Raw genomic sequence first — 19,282 nt, forward strand, 5'->3', positions numbered from 1 at the left:
TTTTGACAGCCCTGGGTCCTCCCATCTCTCCTTCTTGTTCAGAAACACCATCTTCCTCTCCCCTCCCTGAACTTTAAATGCTAAGGATGTGTTTACTGTTCATGTTCTTGATTTTTTTCCTCCCATTTAATTACTAAAACCTATAACTCTTGGTCTTATTACCTTTATATTTTCACTTCCGTGACTGAGTCTGTCTTTAATCGTGTGCAAAATGAATTAGTCCTTTTTTTTTTTTCTGCTATGAGACATTCTTGGTTCTAATCCATGGATAGAGAAATATCCAGTGTCCTATGCTCACTTCAGACAGAACTAGCAGATCAAGGCACTTCCTCCTACGAGCCAGGGTCGCCTGAGAATCTTCTCAGCCGGGGGCTGCAGGAAGCTACTGCAGATGGTGGGTGTTGACATGCAAGGTGAGATGTAATTGCCATCCTGGTTGTACTCTGTTTTGTGATGTAATGACAGATTAATCTTAAATCACCTGTACTTTAAAATCTGTCTTACGATTCATCATAAAGTTTCCTTTCTGTAGATCAAGTGCCCCCTCCTCCTCAGCAAAGCCCTTCCTTCTCTTCTTGAACTGCTTTCCCTTTTATTCCACATCATACCAGTCCTCTATCCAAGTCAGATAAGTCAGTTCATGGTCCCTGTATCTAAGTCAGTCATCCCTGGCTCTGAGCCTTTATTTGAATTCTCCCAAATAGAACCATCTCCTCGATCTGCCAATCCAAACCTTATACTGTCTTCAAGATTTCATAGAGAAGTAAAGTAAATTGAAGGACACACTGCCTGGCAATCCCATTAGGCAGAAAAAGAAGTCAACCAGACCCATGCAGGGGAACATGCTGTCAGCACAGCCTGAAATTCAGTATCTTCAGCTGTGAAATGGAGATCATAGTAATAGAAAAGCAGAGATACCACATGCTTCACTCAGTCACATAATGTCTTATATGGTTATAGGGTGGTTCTTTTTCTGCAAATTTTCCTTCTAATTAGATTTTTAAGGCAAGAAATACATTTTGAATTTTCACCACATTATCCTTCATTGTCCAATGAACACTTGGTCACTGAGTGAAAATTATAATGATAGATGATATTTGTACAGCACTTGACAGTTTTCAAAAGACATTCTTCTTGATAACTCTGAAATAGGTATTAAGTAAATACTATACTTCCATTTTCAAACAGGTGATAGGATACTCTTCATTTTACTGATGAAGAAGATGGGGCCCATAGGGGATGACTAACTTGCTCTGAATCATGCAGTTAGTTAGGAACAGAGGCAGGACTCAGGTCCCTGTTGCAGGTGGGCAGGCATAGGAAGGGATACTCAGAGCTGGGACAGGAGAGCCTGGTCTGAAAGCAGTCTGCAGGGAGACAAGCACTGTGAATCCCTCTACTTTGGTCACAAGGCTAAGAAAATGGAGGGAGAGGATGAACTTGAAAGAGATTTCAACATGTCATGAACACAGCTGGCTCTGTTTGGGTGTTGGAGGAGGGGAGAGGGCACAACAAAAAATGATTCTGAAGCTTTGAACTTCTCATACTGGGATGACGTGGAACATGGGGGGAAGGAAAAGGGAAGATAAGTTTACTTTGGAGGATGGTGAATATAAGATGCTGGGAGGTCATACAAGAGACATCCAGCGGGTTTGGGGGGAACACCAAAGAGATCTGCAAGTAACTAAATCAAAGGGAGACATAGCTGAGTAAGGGAATAGGAAACAGAGAAGAGAATAAAAAAATCCATCCCCCCATAATAATTTTCACAGAAGGGGAAGATTTATAGTTGAGCACATGATTGATAATCAAAATATGTGAAACAAGCTATATAAATGATAAGATCACAGTCATCATATTTATCTGAATGAAAACAAAAATTACTCAAATGTGAAGAAATCTTCCATTATCATGTGGAGGTTTGTGTCCCCAAGACATTGTAGTCACGTTATGCCATTCCCAAGAGGCACTCCTGCGCATGTCTCTCTTAGGGTTCTGGTTTGCCAGCTGTACCTCCACTTCCTTCTCACCTGCTTAACTTCTACTTATCCTCCAGATCTCCGCTCACATGTTCTGTTCTTCTCTTCATTCCTGCATTAATTGTTTCATGTCCTGTTCCCTCAGCAAATGTTTCTTGTATTTACTGAACATCTACTAAGTCCTGGGCACCATGACAGGGGCTACGTGTTCAAGGCTGAAGAAAGCAGGCATGATTTCTGCTATCACAGATCCTAAAACTTGTCTAAAACAAGTTCCCTGCAGTCACCTCCACTCCCCATTCCCCAAACCAGCAACCCAGCTATATTGGTTTCCTATTGCTGCTGTAACAAATTACCACAGGCTTAGTGGCTTAAAACAACACACATATATTATCTTTAGAGGACAAAGGCTGAAATGAATCCAACAGGAGAAAATCAAAGTTTTGGCAGGGTTATATTCTTCTGGAGGCTCTAGAGGAAAGTCCATTTATTTCCTTTCTCTTCCCAACTTCTAGAAGCCATCTGCATTCTTTGACTCCTGGCCCCTTCCTCCTTCAAACCAGCTTCATGGGGGCATCATCAAATTTCTCTTTGACCCCTTCATCCACCACCACATCTTCTCTGATTCCCACCCTCCCACCTTCCTGTCATAAGGACCCTTGTGATTACATTGGACCCCCTGGATAATCTAGGATAACATCCCTATGTTAAGGTCCTTAACTTAATCAAATCCACAGAATTCTTTTTGCCATAATACAACCTATTTACGGTCTGGGGATTAAGATGTGGACATCTTTGGGGGCCATTATTCTGTCCCCCACACCAGGTCATTCCTATATCTCCTTAGCACTTTGTGCCTAATTTTTCCAGCCTTCAGAATATTTCAAATTAGTTGTTCAATCAGCTGATTTGCTGGCTTGGTTGTGAGTCCAATGAGGGCAGAGAGCATCATCTCTCTTGTTTACCATTCTACTTGCCTTACTTAGGACAGCACTCAGAGCCCCAACTATGTCTGTATTGACTGACTGCTTGAATGAATGAATGAACAAATGAGATGCTTGATAATATGTGCACGTTTTCCAAAGAGAATGTTGTGGTTTTTCTACATATTTCATAGTTCCTTGTTTTCTTGAAAAATTAGAGATGTAAATCTGCTTCTCAATAGTTAATTGATATCAACAGAAAATTCCTTCTCCTAAAAAATTATGGGTGACTCACAGACTGTCAAGAACCTTTTGAAGTATATGAAAAGCACTCCTAAATTATGCAACTATGAATACTTTTTAATTAAAGGAGTTAATGAATATTCTACAGGAAAGAGCTGGCTTCCACAGTCTGGAGTTAATTGCCCACCCACACCTGATGGTTAATTTCTTTCTGAAATGTTGTTTTTTGTAGATAAAGCCCATCATTTACCACATCCCACATGGGTATAGATTAGTTGTCTCCTTTGCACATGCTCCAAGCTTACCTCATTTTGCTTAAGGCAGGATATTAGCTGTGAATTCACTTTACTCTTTTCTACGATGATGTGATTTTTATTGCACCGGTTGATTTACTTAGAAGCTTAGAACACAAGGTTATAGCCATAAAATCAGTACAATGGCAGAACTGAGAGGGTGCTGTGTAAAAGAAAACTTCACTTATTTGTGGAAAGATTTCAGAAGTGTCCATTGTATTTAAATTTTCATTTGAGTGAATTGGTAACTTTACCACTTAAGATGTCTTTTTTATTTGGAAGAGGCATCATGAATTGCTTCTCTTAAAATAGCTTACTTAAATTATTATCTACAACTACATGGCACAATTCTCTTATTTTATTTTGTTTCATTTTGAATGGCCTGAAAATATGCCCTATTTTGATGAAAGGAAAGAGGAAACTGGATATAAAAATGAAAGACAAAGCAAGCACATTGAGACAATAGAAGGAAAATTTTTGTACTGCTATTGATAAAACCCAAACATTTTTATAGTTAACAGCCTATCACCACTTAAATTATGAAATAACTATAGGAAAATATAGAGAATGACAGGTGCAATTTACAAGTGAAGTAAGTGTGATAGGTTAGGGAAGAAGAAATACTTGTTTCTTAAAGAATTTTCTGTACCTTTTACCACCATTTTCTGGTCATTTAGATCCAATACTCAGTCCCTCTAAATATCTAAATAGATTGTTTTTTCACAGTAGTATTGAGATCAGATTGACAGGTATGTTTCTTGTGAACTAGCTAGTGGCCTTCTGAAGCAGTGAGTTGATAAAAATTCTAAGATCTTTGAACTCAGTGGAAAAAGTACCGTGATTGATTAGCCATGTCTGTCTGGCTAAGGAATGTGGATGATAGAACTCATGCCATGTAGTAATAGTTATAGATTATGATTTATGTGGCTTCTTTCAGGAAAAGCAAGGCATTGACATTTTTTGGACATTTCTCAATACAACGATTGCTAATATTTTTTCCGATTATAATTACTTTTTTCAAGCCTCTTTGTAGAGAGTACCAATGACAATTAAGTTTTCTAGTAAAGAATGAGTCTTAAAAATCTCAGAAAAATTCATTTTTTTTAATTTTTAATTTTTGGGATTAAATATTAATGATATTTTTTCAACAGAATTTTTTGAACTAAGAATTTAAATTGTAGCTTATTTTGAAATATATACTATTTTGTAAAAGATATATGGCATTTGTTAAGAATGGTGCTGTATAAATGGATGGAAAATGGGCTATCGAAATTCTGATATCAAATTGTGTCATTGTCGTTTTAAGATTTCTTGCTAAAGATGGCAGTGGTTTAAGAAATGTATTTAGTCAAAGCCATTGGGTTTTTTAAAAATTATTGATTGTATTTCTTAATTTAACAAGAATCTCTACCTTTAAACAGTGATGCGCTAGTAAATCTTTAACAAGCAACTCTTGGAACAGGGGGCAATGAGGTAAGTTAGTGGAAAAGTACTGATGTGTAGTATTTGCCCATTTCCATGGTGTAAATATTTCTACCATGGCTGATTCCAAACTACCAACATGCTGTCCCTAATCATGGAATTGAGGAGATAGGTACACATTGACATATTGAAGAGATGTCAAAGGAGCTGGTATGAGCTGGCTCCGCCCCACTACAGCCTTTAAGGAAATCACATAATTTTTTTTTTTTTTTTTTTTTTTGGCCTGGCCAGAGGCTTTTTTTTTCTTTTAAGATTTTATTTATTTATTTAACAGAGAGCGAGACAGCCAGCGAGAGAGGGAACACAAGCAGGGGGAGTGGGAGAGAAAGAAGCAGGCTCCCAGCGGAAGAGCCAGACGTGGGGCTCAATCCCAGAGCTCTGGGATCACGCCCTGAGCCGAAGGCAGACGCTTAACGACTGAGCCACTCAGGCGCCCCACATAAATTTTATTTTCTGAGACAGATATACTCAAAAGTATCTGCATAGGAACCATTTAAATATTGAATTCCACGGTACATTGCAAACATTAGTCTTACTAAAACTTTTCATATCTACCTTCGTAAGAAAATATCTCATCTAGTGTATATATTTTATATTTGTATATCTGAATTATCGAACATTTGGAAGAAAGCTTATCTGATAATTTAATTGTTAGAAGGAAATTTTTATCCTCTGGAAATTCAGTAAAATGTTCAAATTGGATAAAAGTGTGCTTATGAATCTTAAAAAATATTCAAGGAAATACATGTCATGGATCAAATAATGAGCCAAATGTCTTAGCAACTCTTTTAATATTGATCTAGTAATTCTGTCTCTGTAACTCTGAGCAAAATGAAATAACACTATATGTACACCAGTTATTATAGTGCCAACATATGCGTGTGTGTGTGTGTCTATTTATGGGACTAGGAGATAGAAGGAATAAATGTCAATCAACATGCCACTATTCACCTTTGCTTCAGATATGTATTTTTCTTTTTCCTGTGCTCTTACAGGAAATCCCTTACTATCTCTGATAACAAGCAGGGCACGTTATATCTGAGGATATAAATAAGAGCATTAGTAGAGGTAGGTCCTATGTTTAATTAAGCAAATGGCGAATGATAATGATTACTACTGAGCAGTCCATGGATGAGCTAAGTTATTACCTTCAATTTCATTTAAAGTTCTAATTTGCTGTTTTAGGCTAATGGAAGCATAGCCTGAACCTACACTTACTTCTTAGCCCTCCTTTCTATGAGAGAAGCAGGAAAACAGAAGGCACCCCTGGAGTGCCTGGCACACAGTAGGTCCTCAGTATATGCTGGCTGACTGGGAGAAGGAGGAGTTTGGAATCTCAAACTATCCTTAGTGTTCAATTACAGCTGTCTGTATGGAATACTCACAGCGCATCATTTCTACTTTTTGGAATCATACACATCCTACGAGTCTACGTTTGCACGAAGCCTTGAGTGATCACTCCAGAGACTTCTCCTTGTAAATTCCCGTTCGTCTTCATTTATCATGTCATGTACATACCAGTGCTATTCTTGGCATTCAAGGATGAGCTCCTCGAAGAAAGGGGTAGTATTTTGCTTACATTTGTATCCCCTGCTACAATGTTGAAACCTCGAAGTTGGAACTAGGGTTGAGCAACTATGTTCAAAAATATTCCCTGAAGGAGTACCTGCTCTATAGTTATTATTTCAAATGATAAATGTAAATATAGATCAAAAGGTGAAATTTGGAAGCAAATGCTCTACTTGAATACCATTTTTCAAATACATTAAAATTACTCTGTAGCAGTTCTCTTTGTGCTAACAGTTACTGCTATAACTAAATGTTCAGTATGTATTCTGTGTTTTCCACTTCGTTTTACCTTTAAGCAGCAGGTTTAAAAAATACATAATTTCCCTTACACTTCCCTCCGGTGCTGAGAAACAACGATATTCCCACATTTTTGTAGCCATTATAGAGGAAAATCATGGGTATTTTAAATATCTACACTATTCCAGTTAAGAATTTATTTCTTCAGAGAATTTCATAATCATTAATGATTTGGAGTTTATATGACAGATTTTGCCTATTAACAGTGGAGGAATCTTACCTTACATGGTCTGTTCTGAGAGCCATATCACTCCTTAGAGGGACTTCGGACATGGCCTGTCATTCTTTAGAAATAAGTCATTTCACATGAGGGAACTGTGGCCATGAAGACATCAGCAAATAAGAGGTCACGATCCATGATGTCCTGAGTAAATTTTTCCCCCTTGGGTACATTCAGAGGCAGATTTACTGTGAATCAAATAAAGCTTAGTTTTTAGGGTCTCTCACACCGATCCCTTCCAAGGCCAATAGACAAGCCCCTGCAATGAATCTTTTCCTTAAAATGTGACCGCCAAACTATATAAGCTCAGACACCACAAAGCAGGGCTCTACCTCTGGGCATTCCCATGAAGCAAATGATGTGATTGTGTGGAAAGAGTGCTATTCAGAATGCCTGGAGGCCTCGATTCTAGCCTGTCTTTGGCACAGACTTGCCAGTATTCTTTCAAAACCCTTTAAAATGATTGCTGAGTTTCAGTTTGTCTCCCTGTGAAATGAGACGTAATTAATCCATCCCATCTTCCTCTCTGAGTTCTGTCATAATTACCTGAAATCATGTCTGAATAATTAAAAGTTAAAGAGTTCAGAAGTAATCTGTAATTAAGTGAAAAATATAAAAATGGAAGTGTTTGGAATCAGTCTTCTTACACGGGAGGCCACTGTTACCTTTCCACATCCAACACAGTCAGCAGCAGAAATTTCTAAGAATCTCCCTAACTCGAGTCTGTTTCTCCTGCAGAGGAAGCTTCCCAGCCATGCCCAAATGAGAAGTGCTTTTTAATCCTGGATTGCAGTGGAGTGACTTTTTTTGACTATTCTGGAGTCTCCATGCTTGTTGAGGTATTTGCATAGCTTGTGTTTGGACTGATTCTTTCCCTTTTCTGTAGTAGCAGGGGTTTTCACCAGCTACTCTCTCAGCCCTGGGGTCTTGACGCCCCTTGTTTCAATACTCGTCTCACCCATTCTCCCCAAAGGACATAGAACTTGACCCTTCCCACTGCCATAGAGCTGTCTTCAGGAGATCCTGTCAAGCTTCTGGTGTGTGTATGTGTGGGGGCGCGGTGGGGGTAGTCACATCGGGTAGTCAGAGAGAACAGAACACAGGGTTGAGATGTAATGAGCATAGTGCCTGCTGGGCAGTCAGCTCACAGGCTTCTAGAAAGAAAAGTCCCCTCCATGAGAAAGTGGCCCTGGTGATGGCAGGATGTTTTCTCTTGCCCTCATGGATGGGTGTAGTCTCACCAGATACCATATCTGACCTCTCAGGCAGTACCCAGTGCAGGGGCTTTTCTCCGTTCTATCTGATGGTGCTGCTTACTTCTCTACCCCATAATCTTCGTGGTGTCTCCATGGTCCTGGTGTGCAAAAAATAAAACTGCTTATTTCCTTAAAATGAACATGGCTCACGGGATGTTTCCACAGAAAGACAAACACCTAATTTTTCCAGTTCAAGGAAAACTCAGACACTTCTGGAATTTTTTTCCTCCACTTACTTTTTAAAGATTTTATTTATTTATTTGTCAGAGAGAGAGAGAGCACGAGCAGGGGGAGTGGCAGGCAGAGGGGGAAGCAGGCTCCTAGCTGGGCAAGGAGCCCGATGCAGGACTCAATCCCAGGACTCTGGGACCATGACCTGAGCCAAGGGCAGACGCTTAACTGACTGAGCCACCCAGGTGTCCCTTTTTTTTTTTTTTTTTTTTTTTTTTTTAGTAAATACTGTGTCAACAGGGAAGTTACCTCCTTTCTTCATTTGCTCTCTCCCTTAGTGTCTCAAATTTGTTGGGCAAGGGTCTTGAGGATGGAGCAACATCTGTTTTTCAACTGTCCTTTGTCCTGCACCAGCTTCTGCTGCATGGAGCTCAGCTTGCCTGTCTCTGGGTGTCTGCCCCCCGGGGGTTCTCTACCCTCGCCTCATAGTCTCCCCCATGGGTAGCTTTGTATTCTGCCAAAAACTTAAAAATCCTGTGAAAATTTCTGGGGCTCTTTCTCTGCTTATCTCTCTCTTTTCCATTTCTCTTCCCCACAGATTTCACCCGCCTAATCCTTCCAGAACTCTACTTCCGTCTGCTCAGCTCAGTGAAGCTCTTGCATTTTACTCAGGCACCCATCACGCTCTGGCCCAGAAGCTGCTTTGTGCCGGCAGCTGAGCTCGTAGAGAGCTCGTCTCATCTGTCTTCTTCCTCTCAGGGAGTTCAGTCCTGTGCTCCTTCTTCCCACTGAAAACAGTTGTTCATATATTTGTGTTCGGTTGTCTACTTATTCATGGAGGATGGGAGAGTGTTGTGTTAGTTACTCATTAGGGCGAGATGCAGAAATTGGAAATAGAATTTTAAAGAGTTAAGATCAGTAGTTTCTAGAAGGTTTCACATTATGCGTGTTGGTTGTTTTCTGTGCTGTTGCATAACTGTGCCTCTACTCATTTATAAATATAAATTTGAAATGTCCGAACTTCCAAATTCAAGAAAGTGCAAAAGTAAAAACAAAAACAAAAACAAGAAACACAGTGCAAAGGTCAACTTCAGTATCGCTTTCCTATGAAGATAAGGGTAAGAAGATGGGGAGGAGAATGCTTAGTGTGTGACACTAGTGGGTGTCGTTCCAGTGCTGCCCCACTAGGTGTGAGGCGTGGGGGAAATCATTCACCCTCCTGGATCGCCGTTTATTCACCTCGTAAAAGCGAGGGGATGATTTTGTTTTAGTAGGAGCTGATATTTAGAAAGCAAATTACGCAAAAACGGTTGTTTTAGATATCCTAGACTTAAATCTAGTGGCTATTTTTGGTATGTGACCCCTTTTTTCCATATAATATGCTTTTGTTTTCTTGTTGTTCACTATAAAAACTTTGCACAATTTGGCATAGTTCAACCTGAGTATGTCATGTTTTCTTGCATCCAAATCTGGACTGTAGACAGATAGTTCTTGACTGGAGGGCTCCTTGTGTTCGGCCTTTCTATTTCCTCTGCGTCACCAGGGTCTTCAGGGGATGTGCCGAAGGAAGGCTCACCTGGGGTGCTCATCGACAATGCACTCTTCAGGGTCCTAGTTTTGGTCCAGGAATCTTTACTGCAGGTGATTCTGAGGCAAGTGGTCCAGGATCATATTCTGAGAAACACTAGATTTAGGATTGTTTCTTTACTGGGAAAGACCAGGATGTACAGCTTTTGTGTAATTGTATTTTAAATTTATTTTGAATTTGCTCAAATGTCCCTCTCTCTAGATACTGCAGATCAGGATTAAAGTTAGTAAATAGGAGGACATGGTTACCTATTCCCACCAAGCTTAGGATCTAAAGTTGAAAATTCAAAGGAATCCAAATAATTCAGGTACTAGGCATGTCGAGAAAGAGGTTTTTTTGGTTTTTGTTTTTTTCATTCATCTTCACAGTTTTAAAATACTACACAATGGGGTGCCTGGGCGGCTCAGTCGTTAAGCGTCTGCCTTCGGCTCAGGGTGTGATCCCAGAGTCCTGGGATCGAGCCCCTCATCCGGCTCCCTGCTCCGCTGGGAGCCTGCTTCTTCCTCTCCCACTCCCCCTGCTTGTGTTCCTTCTCTTGCTGGCTGTCTCTCTCTCTGTCAAATAAATAAATAAAATCTTAAAAAAAAAAAATACTACACAATGGAATTATGGGATAAATCAACCGATGCATTTTGTTTTTAGATTAGCAAAACAGAACATTTGCTCTTGGCCTGATGTTTCCTATCTGTATGTAGGACACCAGCAGTTTTGTGTCAGTTTGCCCTTTTCAGTTTCCTTGTTACTATTTGGTTTATTTCATCATGGTTACAGTAAATTATGATGTATGTTAAGAACACTGGCTTTAAAGATAGATAAATCCCGGGTCCTAATATTAGCCACATAACTAGTTCCATGACGTGGGCTTACATATTTGCTTTTCTGTAAGCTTAAAGTAGACATACCCACTTCATCAAATGGTGAAGCTTTGACACAACAAAGTTTCTAGAAGTTAGTAAAAACTCAACAATTCTAGCTTTTGTTATTTGTTTTCATTTTGCAAATGTCATTTCTTAAAATGCAAATATCACTGTGATTGATATTATTGTTTAGTTTCAGCCCCTGAAAGAGGGTCCAGAGTAAAGAACCACAGAGTCTCTTGAGTCCTGCTTGTCTTCTTGCTTCCTAACATTCCTGGATTATTTCCGTAGTCACTGTGGTGCTGGGAATATTCCCCCATGAGTTATAGGTTGAAGGAAATGGAATGATTTCTATTTATTCTTCTGCTTAGGACACTGGGAAGGTCAGTGAACTGGAGATTAGGTTTATCAACATCAATAAACCACCTGTAGCAATGTTTTGAGCTTGAGAAAAAGTCAAACACTGACCAGTCACCTTGAATTAATCCTTTTAACTTTATAAAAATAGGAGCCGTTTACCTTGGCAGAGTTTCAGTCCGTGTATTGTTCGTTTGTTTGCTTGTTTATTCCTGCTCAGAGTGGCACATCTCCTATTATTCTGCAGTTCTTCTAACATATAACTGCTTACTCAGAAACAACATAAGGGAAAATTTTTGAATTTATCGTGCATACTCTGAGAATGTGTTGTAAATGCTTTCTATATTTTATATGTAAGATATTTCTCTATTACATAACCAAATCCGTCCTACGGTTGCTAAAACTTCTCAATTTATTTTCACTGAGTTTCATGGGTTGACTTTTTTCTGGGTGAATTTAAAATCCGAGCCTTCAATAAGTTGTTCCTCTGTGGTGTTTATTAGGACGTGAATGAGGCAAGACTCTAAAATACGCCAAGCACGTTAGTTAGGATCTCTCATCTTGATGGACCTTTAAGAATGGAAGTTGGACAATCAAACTGGGCTTCGATTATTTTAGTTCTCAGCTTACCATCCATGGATGGGCTTTGAGAGTCCATGAATAGGCACAACTTGTCGTAAAATATTAAACTAAGCAGTAGGTCAGCAGTTTTCATCACTTTTATAAATGGATCCTTGACTTCCAGTAAAAGAAGTTTGAGAACAGCTTTCTATCATTCTTACAGGGAAGGAATTGTGGTGTTTTAATTTCCATTAAATGAAATTTCATTTATTAAACGAGCATATAAGCAGCCAGACTTAGTTGCAGGAAAGGTAAATACCCTCCTGCTGCATTAATGCTTGGCTGAGGCAGTCTTTTAGAAGTTTGCCAGGGTGTGCTCGACTGTGTACCAATACCTCCCTCTGCTGGTCTGATATCGTAAACATTGGCTTTTTGTTGTTTTAATTTAGTAATGCTCCTTTCTTAAGCCCAACTTTTTCTTTCCTGCCTGCTCTCCTGAATTAATTACGGGTATGCTATTTTCATTCCTCCAGGTTTACAATGACTGTAGGAGCAGGAGTGTGGATGTATCATTGGCGCATTGCGCAGGTAAGGGAGGACTCTTGGCCAACATTGAACGTGATCCTTCTGCCACTCCAGCTAGCCTTACATTACTTGTGTTTTCTTGTAGCTTCCTTGATAAACGCAATGAAGTACTGTGGAAACCCAGACTCAGAGAAACCAGTTTCTTTTGACTCAGTATCTGCTGCACTAAGTAACATCTATTCAAATAAGGTGAGCCATGCAAGTTGGCATGCAGGAGTTATAAGAAGAATTAGAATGTAGAATCAAGGGCTTTGCATTTTTTTTGTATTAGCGTATTACCTCACTGGTATTTAAAATCAACTACAATTTTCCCCCTCCCAGAGTCCTCTGCTACAGTACAGGAATGTTTCCATTCCTTACTTGGATCAGTCGTGAACATTGTTTAATAATTTGGGTCTTCTCGCGATACCACGGCTTAGAGGATTTGGGGATCACCTATTAAATGCAAACGCTTGCTTGTAAAATAAATGCTTCTTCCAGGATCTACTATCCTGGGAATTTGAATCCACCTCTGTCAAGTGCTAACCTTTATATTAGCCTTACATAGCTTTTTCTGCTCCGATGCCCTTGCCTCTAAGTTTATATTGCCGTCTTTGGAAATATTATTTGCAGAGCCCAGCACTCGCATGATATAAAGTGTCACCATTATCCTCCAAATACTGGGCTTTAGAGTTAGTCTTAGAGCTGTTCCTAGAGCTTTGATTTCCTGCAATTTTTCTTTGACTTTGGATCGTTTTGCTTTTCCTCATCCTTAGAACAGCATTTGGTGCTTCCCAGAGTCAACCCTATCATATTCAACCAGAACACTATTTACAAAATAATAATAAGAAGAATAACACAATAATTATTATTAATTATTTATTATTAATATTATTATTATTATATACCTAACATTTATCGACTGTTCCTCATATTGCAGAAATATCCTAAGAGCTTTACCTATATTAATTCATTAGACTTGCCACAACCTTATGAGGTAGTATTACTATTTAACCTATTTTTAGAAATGAGGAAACTAAGGCCCACGGAAGTTATACCATTTGTAAGTGGGAGAGCCGGTTTCAGAGTCAGCAGTCTGACCCTGGACTTGGAGCTTTAAACCACCATACTCCCATGCCTCACAGAATGTCTGTCTGCTTCATTTGACTGGACAGCTTGCATCAGTTCCTACTGTCCTTTGATTATAGTACCAATGTAAGAGCCGAACATGTGCTTATTTCTTCCTCTTCTATTCTAGAATTTGAGCAAACTCAGTGATCACAGTGAAGTCTGAGAACGTTTTGCTGCAGTTCAGCTCTTGCCGTTAGCAATTGCCCTGCAGAGGCCATACTCTGGCGTTTTGCACAACCTGTTTTGTTGTTGAGATCCTACAGAAGACCTCAACTATAAGGATGATGTGACTTAATAACCACGTAGCCGCTGGTCAAGATTCACCAGCAATTTTTCCTAATCTTTGTTAGTAAGCAGATTTACTTCGTAGGTTATTGTAGAGTTATTTTATAAAAATTGGTATGCATTTAGTTTTAGTGTACTGAAAGGTAAACATGAATTTATTTCCTTTGCCAAGGTATTTTGTGTTGTTTTATTTCTGTTTTGTTGTAAGTAAACTTGCAAAACTGAGAAACACTTTGTTGTAAGAGATTTAGAACATTTACAAGCCATTTGTAAAAATCCAGGATCATCTGTAACTAATACATAAAAGCAACTTAGCAAATGTGCCATGTTCTCCTCCAAAAAACAAAAGAGCCATCAAACATCAATAAGATTAAATGTTTCTTTATACAGTATGATATGAAACTCACAGAATTCAGTCAAACAAAAACAAATGACAAACTAGAAACCATTGTTCTTCATGTCCTTCCGTGAAAGGAAATCTTCAAGATTATTTTCAAGATAACCCGTGTTCCAGTGAAACCAAGTTCTTGATATTCGTCTGTTTTACTCTGAATATTGGAAATGCTTAGCCCTAAATTCTACATTCCAACTCCATAAAGTCTCTGTTTTTACCTTAGTTTTTGTTGGAGCCAGAGCATACGGAAGTTGCACATTTTAAATTTTGTAACAAATATGATGTTTAGAGGAGAAAATAAGTACCACCAGTAGAATAGCTGTGTGCTATTCTAATATACAATGAACTCTAGTAGTTTGGGACTTTCCTGTTTCAGAGAGACAGTCAATATAATATAATGTATTTATCTCTCTATCCATTTAGGTAGATAGATAGGTGTCCATAGTATATTTTTCTTTTTCTTTTGCTAGAGTAGAACTTAGATATGTGATTATCTGTAAAACTATCAGTTGGATAATTCACAAGTACCATAGACCAGGGTGGCCTGTATAAATTATTATTTTCATGCTTGTACATGTATTTTCAATTATGTACAATTACACAGAGTTTCATATTTTTATCAGGCAATTTGATACACTTATGATGAAATCTCGTTTTCAAAGATAGGTCTGTTTCAGTTTGAAGGTATTGGAACTGTTCTTGAAATTACCAGTGTAACAAAAAGCCAAGTACTTTAAAGCGAATTTGAAAAGTAGGTTGAAAATAAAACTTAAAGACTGATGATCATTTGGGTATTTTTTGTGGGCATCTGTATGAGAATTTGCCTGCCCAAGATATAACGGTCCCTAGCAAATGTGTGGTGAACATTCACGTGGCCCTTAATTTTCACATTAAGTCATAGGTAGGACAGTGTAATAAAATGAAGGGGAATAATAAGGGTTTGCAATCTCATAACTTACCCCCCCTTTTTAATTTTGGTTGACACAAGTGAAAAAGAAAAGTCTTTGTCTTAAAGGAAGGTTCAATCCTTTCATCACTGACTTGGATTGAAATGAGTGAGGACAACTTTCATTCTCATCAAATATTGTTTCAAGAAAAAGTGGAGGTAATAGTTGGAGGTAAAATTTCCTTAAAGAAAGGAATTTCACTCTGTTTTGTCCATTTAAATTATTCCAGTGGTGGATGGTGGCAACATTTACCATCTGGAATCCATTGATGTTGGCACATAAAGATAAGTCAAAGAAAGTTAAGAAAAGAAAATATATTTTGCTGTGTATAAATTGATATTTTGCTGTCCAACTTTGGCCAATAGCTAAATTCATGCACTGAGGGCATTTTGCAATTTGTTAGAGATTATGGGCCATGGATGACCTTAAAATCATTATAGTTAATCAGTGGATGCTTTGTTCTATTTTATTGTTAAGGGTGACACAGTATTGTCTGAGCAGGTGTATTTGAATGTGTTTCAGTGTTTAAAGTAGAAGTTTAATAGATAAAACTTTAAAGACGGGAACTTGAGTGTCAAATGTTTATGTTATTTTCAAAGTAAAGGAAGACCAAACCACGTGCCAGGTAGAGCTCTTTGTTCTGTCTTCTATGGCATACCAAAGTCACAATGACTGTTACCCTGGAAGAATTCCTTGGAATTAAGTTCTGAGAGTCCAAAGTTGAATATGAGTTTTGTACACACAAGATTCTAAAATACACATATTTATTTCAAAGCAGGCATTAACGAAGGAACTATAATATGGTCTTGATGCTAGAATGTTTCTAGTCATGCTAAATTATTTTTATGAGATCACCTTATTTTTATATATGATAAACTACTTCCATATTACTTATTATGGTAAAATAAAATTAGAAAAAATTAAAACTGACCTATAAGACTGTTAAGGACCTAATAGAGTGACATATATAAATTAAGCATAAAATATGAAACCAGGAAAAGACCATTAACATTACATTTATGCAAATTAAATGCCCTTAAATTTTACCATTTGTCTTTCATTTTAAAGGTTATTTGCCCCCGATTATATGATTCAAGTGTTATAAGGTCTAGCTTGAACTACTTTGCGGTAATTTATTTGACAGGTCTCTATTCTATAAATGCGTAATGTAATGAGGAAAGAGATCTTTCTTTTTTAATGAAAACATTAATGTGTTAATACCCTGTATGAATAATGTTTGACATTTAGTGGTTACCAAAATATATTAGTATGTTGTTGAACATACATATGCCTTAAAAATGCACGTTCTGTATTCTGTGGGATGATGATCTAATTCGATATAGCATATGCTCTTTGGCAGTGAGTTTGTTGCCAGATTTCAAATAGGGAGTTAAGTGATGCCTTCACAATCCAAAGATTTTTAGTTAAAAATCATGTAGTCTAATATGCCACATTTATTTTTTTACATTTTTCAATGCATTCAATTATCTCTTTTATAATTCTTTGTACTAACTCAGCATGTAACAAGCAATTTACATGGAAATAAATTGAAATATGATAACTATTATGCTTGAATAGATTTGCGTCCATTATTTCAAAGTATTTATTCCCCTGCAAAGCAAATAATACATATTGCTTTCCTAGACTGACCAGGGTGTGTTGAAAATTCTTGGAAGTATCCGTTATGCTTGGTAATTTGTTCTTACAAAGTATCAAGCTAGGGTGGTAAGATATTATCCCTTCATTTATGGACAGCTAATAATATTTAGGGCACTTTCTGCTGCGGGACAACATCTACACAAGCCTTTCATCAGGTTTCCATCCGTTACGTTCTAATTGTCGTTAAGGTGTCTGTACTCATTTTCTATTTGTTTGGGTTCTTCATTTATGTGTTGTTTGTCTTTCCAGAGTGTTTAGGCCATATTCTTCAGCATTTTAAAGGTTGCTGCTCCAAAGATCAGAAGCTAAGGTATACTTCTAGATGTTGGAAATACAGCAGTAAATAAAACAACAAAAATCCCTGTCCTCGTGGAGCTTACACTCTAACAAGGGAAAACAGGACGTAAATGGATAAATGTAAAATACACTTATTGTAAGTTAGATGATAATATGTGCTAATAATAAGAATAAAGGAAGGAAAGAGGATAGGAAGAATGGCAGAAAGTGGGTGTCCTAGACAAGGTGACAGGAACAGTGAGTAGTGGGAGTGTCTTAGTTTGTTCAGGCTACTGTAACAACATCACAGACCATGGGACTTTGACGATAGACATTTCTCTCTTCCGGTTCTATAGGCTGAGAAGATAAGGACGAAGGTGCAGGTTTTTTGTGAGCGCTCTTTTACTGGCTTGCAAATGACCACCTTCTTGCTGGGTCCTTGCACGTGGAGGGGGAGAGAACGCTCTCTGCTATCTCTTTGTATAAGGACACTAATCGTATCAGCTTAGGACTTCACTTTCCTGACCTCATTTAACTGTTATTACCTCCTTAAAGGCCTTATCTCCAGATACCCTTATCACACATTGGGGGGTAGGGCTTCAACATAGGAACTTTGTGTGTGTGGGGGGGGCACAGTTCAGTCCGTAGTAAGGAATTAAAAATTTCTTATACATTTAAAAATTTTTCTTTTTGATGTCCAAAAAACAGGCTGACTAGAATTTTATGTTTAATAAAATGTAATGTTTTTGCATCAAAACCGTGATAATCAGAACTGTGTGGTTAAAGCATCCCAACACTAGAGACAGCAGGGTAGCATAGACATTGCTAGCCATATCTGCTACTTAGAGAAGGTTCTGAGTGAAGCGGTCAGAAATGGGTTGTAATACACCAATGGCTATTCAGAAGTTGAGCCATATATTTTGGTGATGGTTCCTAATGATTAGCCATCTAATTAAAGAAGATAGAATTGAATTAGTTAATTTCCTTTCAGCTATCATATTGTTTTAAAGAAAATACCAACAGAGACATGCTTAATTCTACCCGTTGTCAGAGAGACTGGCACAGAACAGAGTTTGGATGCTAACTGCAGTGAGAGGCTCCACTTTTTTGTTTGTTTGTTTCTTTGCTTTGAGTTTTTTGTTGTTGTTTATTCTTTTTAAGAAGGAAAGGATGCTAGGTGACTACCAGCTAGCGAAGTGCTCTGAAATGATCTCCTTCAGAGTAAGTGTTACATACAAACGCTTACTCATTTTCTCTGGATTTAGCAACAGGAAGATCATTTTGTTCAAATGTACCTTTTTTTGGTCCTAAATTACAAAGGACCATTCTCTCTATTAAGTATAGGAAGCTTTGTAGTATTTTTTTCCTATTTTGAGCCTCTGGTTCTTATGGCCACATTTAGAAATTGGCTAATTAATAAACCCAGTAAGAATGTATACTTATTAATTGCTACAGTAAAAAAAAAAGATGCTTCAATAGTAAAATAAATGAAAATAAAACTAGAGTTCTATCTTTATTTCCTTTGCTTCTAGAGTTATTTTTTTCCTTCTTGGTTTTGAAGTAAGTTCTGCCCTTGTGAGGATAGAAAAGTGAGGAAAGAGAGAGAGCCTCTTTGGGCTATAATGTGTTTTCCAGGTCAACTTCCACAGTTAAGGCCCCTGTTTCTATACTTCCTTACACTTTGATTTACATCCTGCCAGGGTTCCCAAGCTCCCTCTTTTCTTATATTTGTAGTAAGGGAGTTACTATTTAAATAAAGGTGACTTTACTTAGGCTAACAAAGCCTGAGAGCGTGCAGGGAAGGGAGGGCAGGGAACACAGTGCCTGGGCACGAGATGGGTTTGGAGGAGAAAGAAAGATGGAGGATCAGGCAGGTTTGCAGAGGGGAGTGAGTCTGTGAGGAGGAGGTTGGCTGACATGATTGACTCTACAGGGGTATGATTTCAGCTGTATCTAGATGTCTCCTGAGTCTAGTTATTTGCTTTACCAGTCTTTTAAGGGGTCTGAAGTTCTCATCATGAGTCATTTATTTAAGCTGGAGTAAATATTATAAGAAAGGAAAAACACATGCAAGCCATTTTGCCACCGATTGTGTGAGCCCCAGGAAGGACTAGTTCATCTTATCAGCTTATAAGACTGTCATAATTTCGATGAGGAAGGCTGGTTTGAAAATTTGGAGCTCAGGGTGCTGCTGAGGGCAGGGTTAGGAGTACTGGTGTGGTGTTAGGAT

General features: G+C 38.2%; 1 protein-coding gene across 2 annotated transcripts in view; it reads left to right on the plus strand.

The window, feature by feature from the left end:
* The window catches only part of SLC26A7 (solute carrier family 26 member 7), a 113,803-nt gene extending 97,180 nt beyond the window's left edge, over positions 1-16,623 (plus strand). For both annotated transcript variants that reach the window (XM_057307860.1, XM_026495763.4), the window contains exons 16-19: positions 7,745-7,845; positions 12,330-12,384; positions 12,467-12,570; positions 13,619-16,623. In XM_057307860.1, the coding sequence (XP_057163843.1) occupies positions 7,745-7,845; positions 12,330-12,384; positions 12,467-12,570; positions 13,619-13,654 (296 nt within the window). In that variant the 3' untranslated portion in view covers positions 13,655-16,623. The remainder of the gene's footprint in view (positions 1-7,744; positions 7,846-12,329; positions 12,385-12,466; positions 12,571-13,618) is intronic.
* Positions 16,624-19,282: the final 2,659 nt, after the last annotated feature.

This window comes from Ursus arctos, unplaced genomic scaffold (genome assembly GCF_023065955.2).
Source record: "Ursus arctos isolate Adak ecotype North America unplaced genomic scaffold, UrsArc2.0 scaffold_6, whole genome shotgun sequence".
Lineage (NCBI taxonomy): Eukaryota > Metazoa > Chordata > Mammalia > Carnivora > Ursidae > Ursus > Ursus arctos.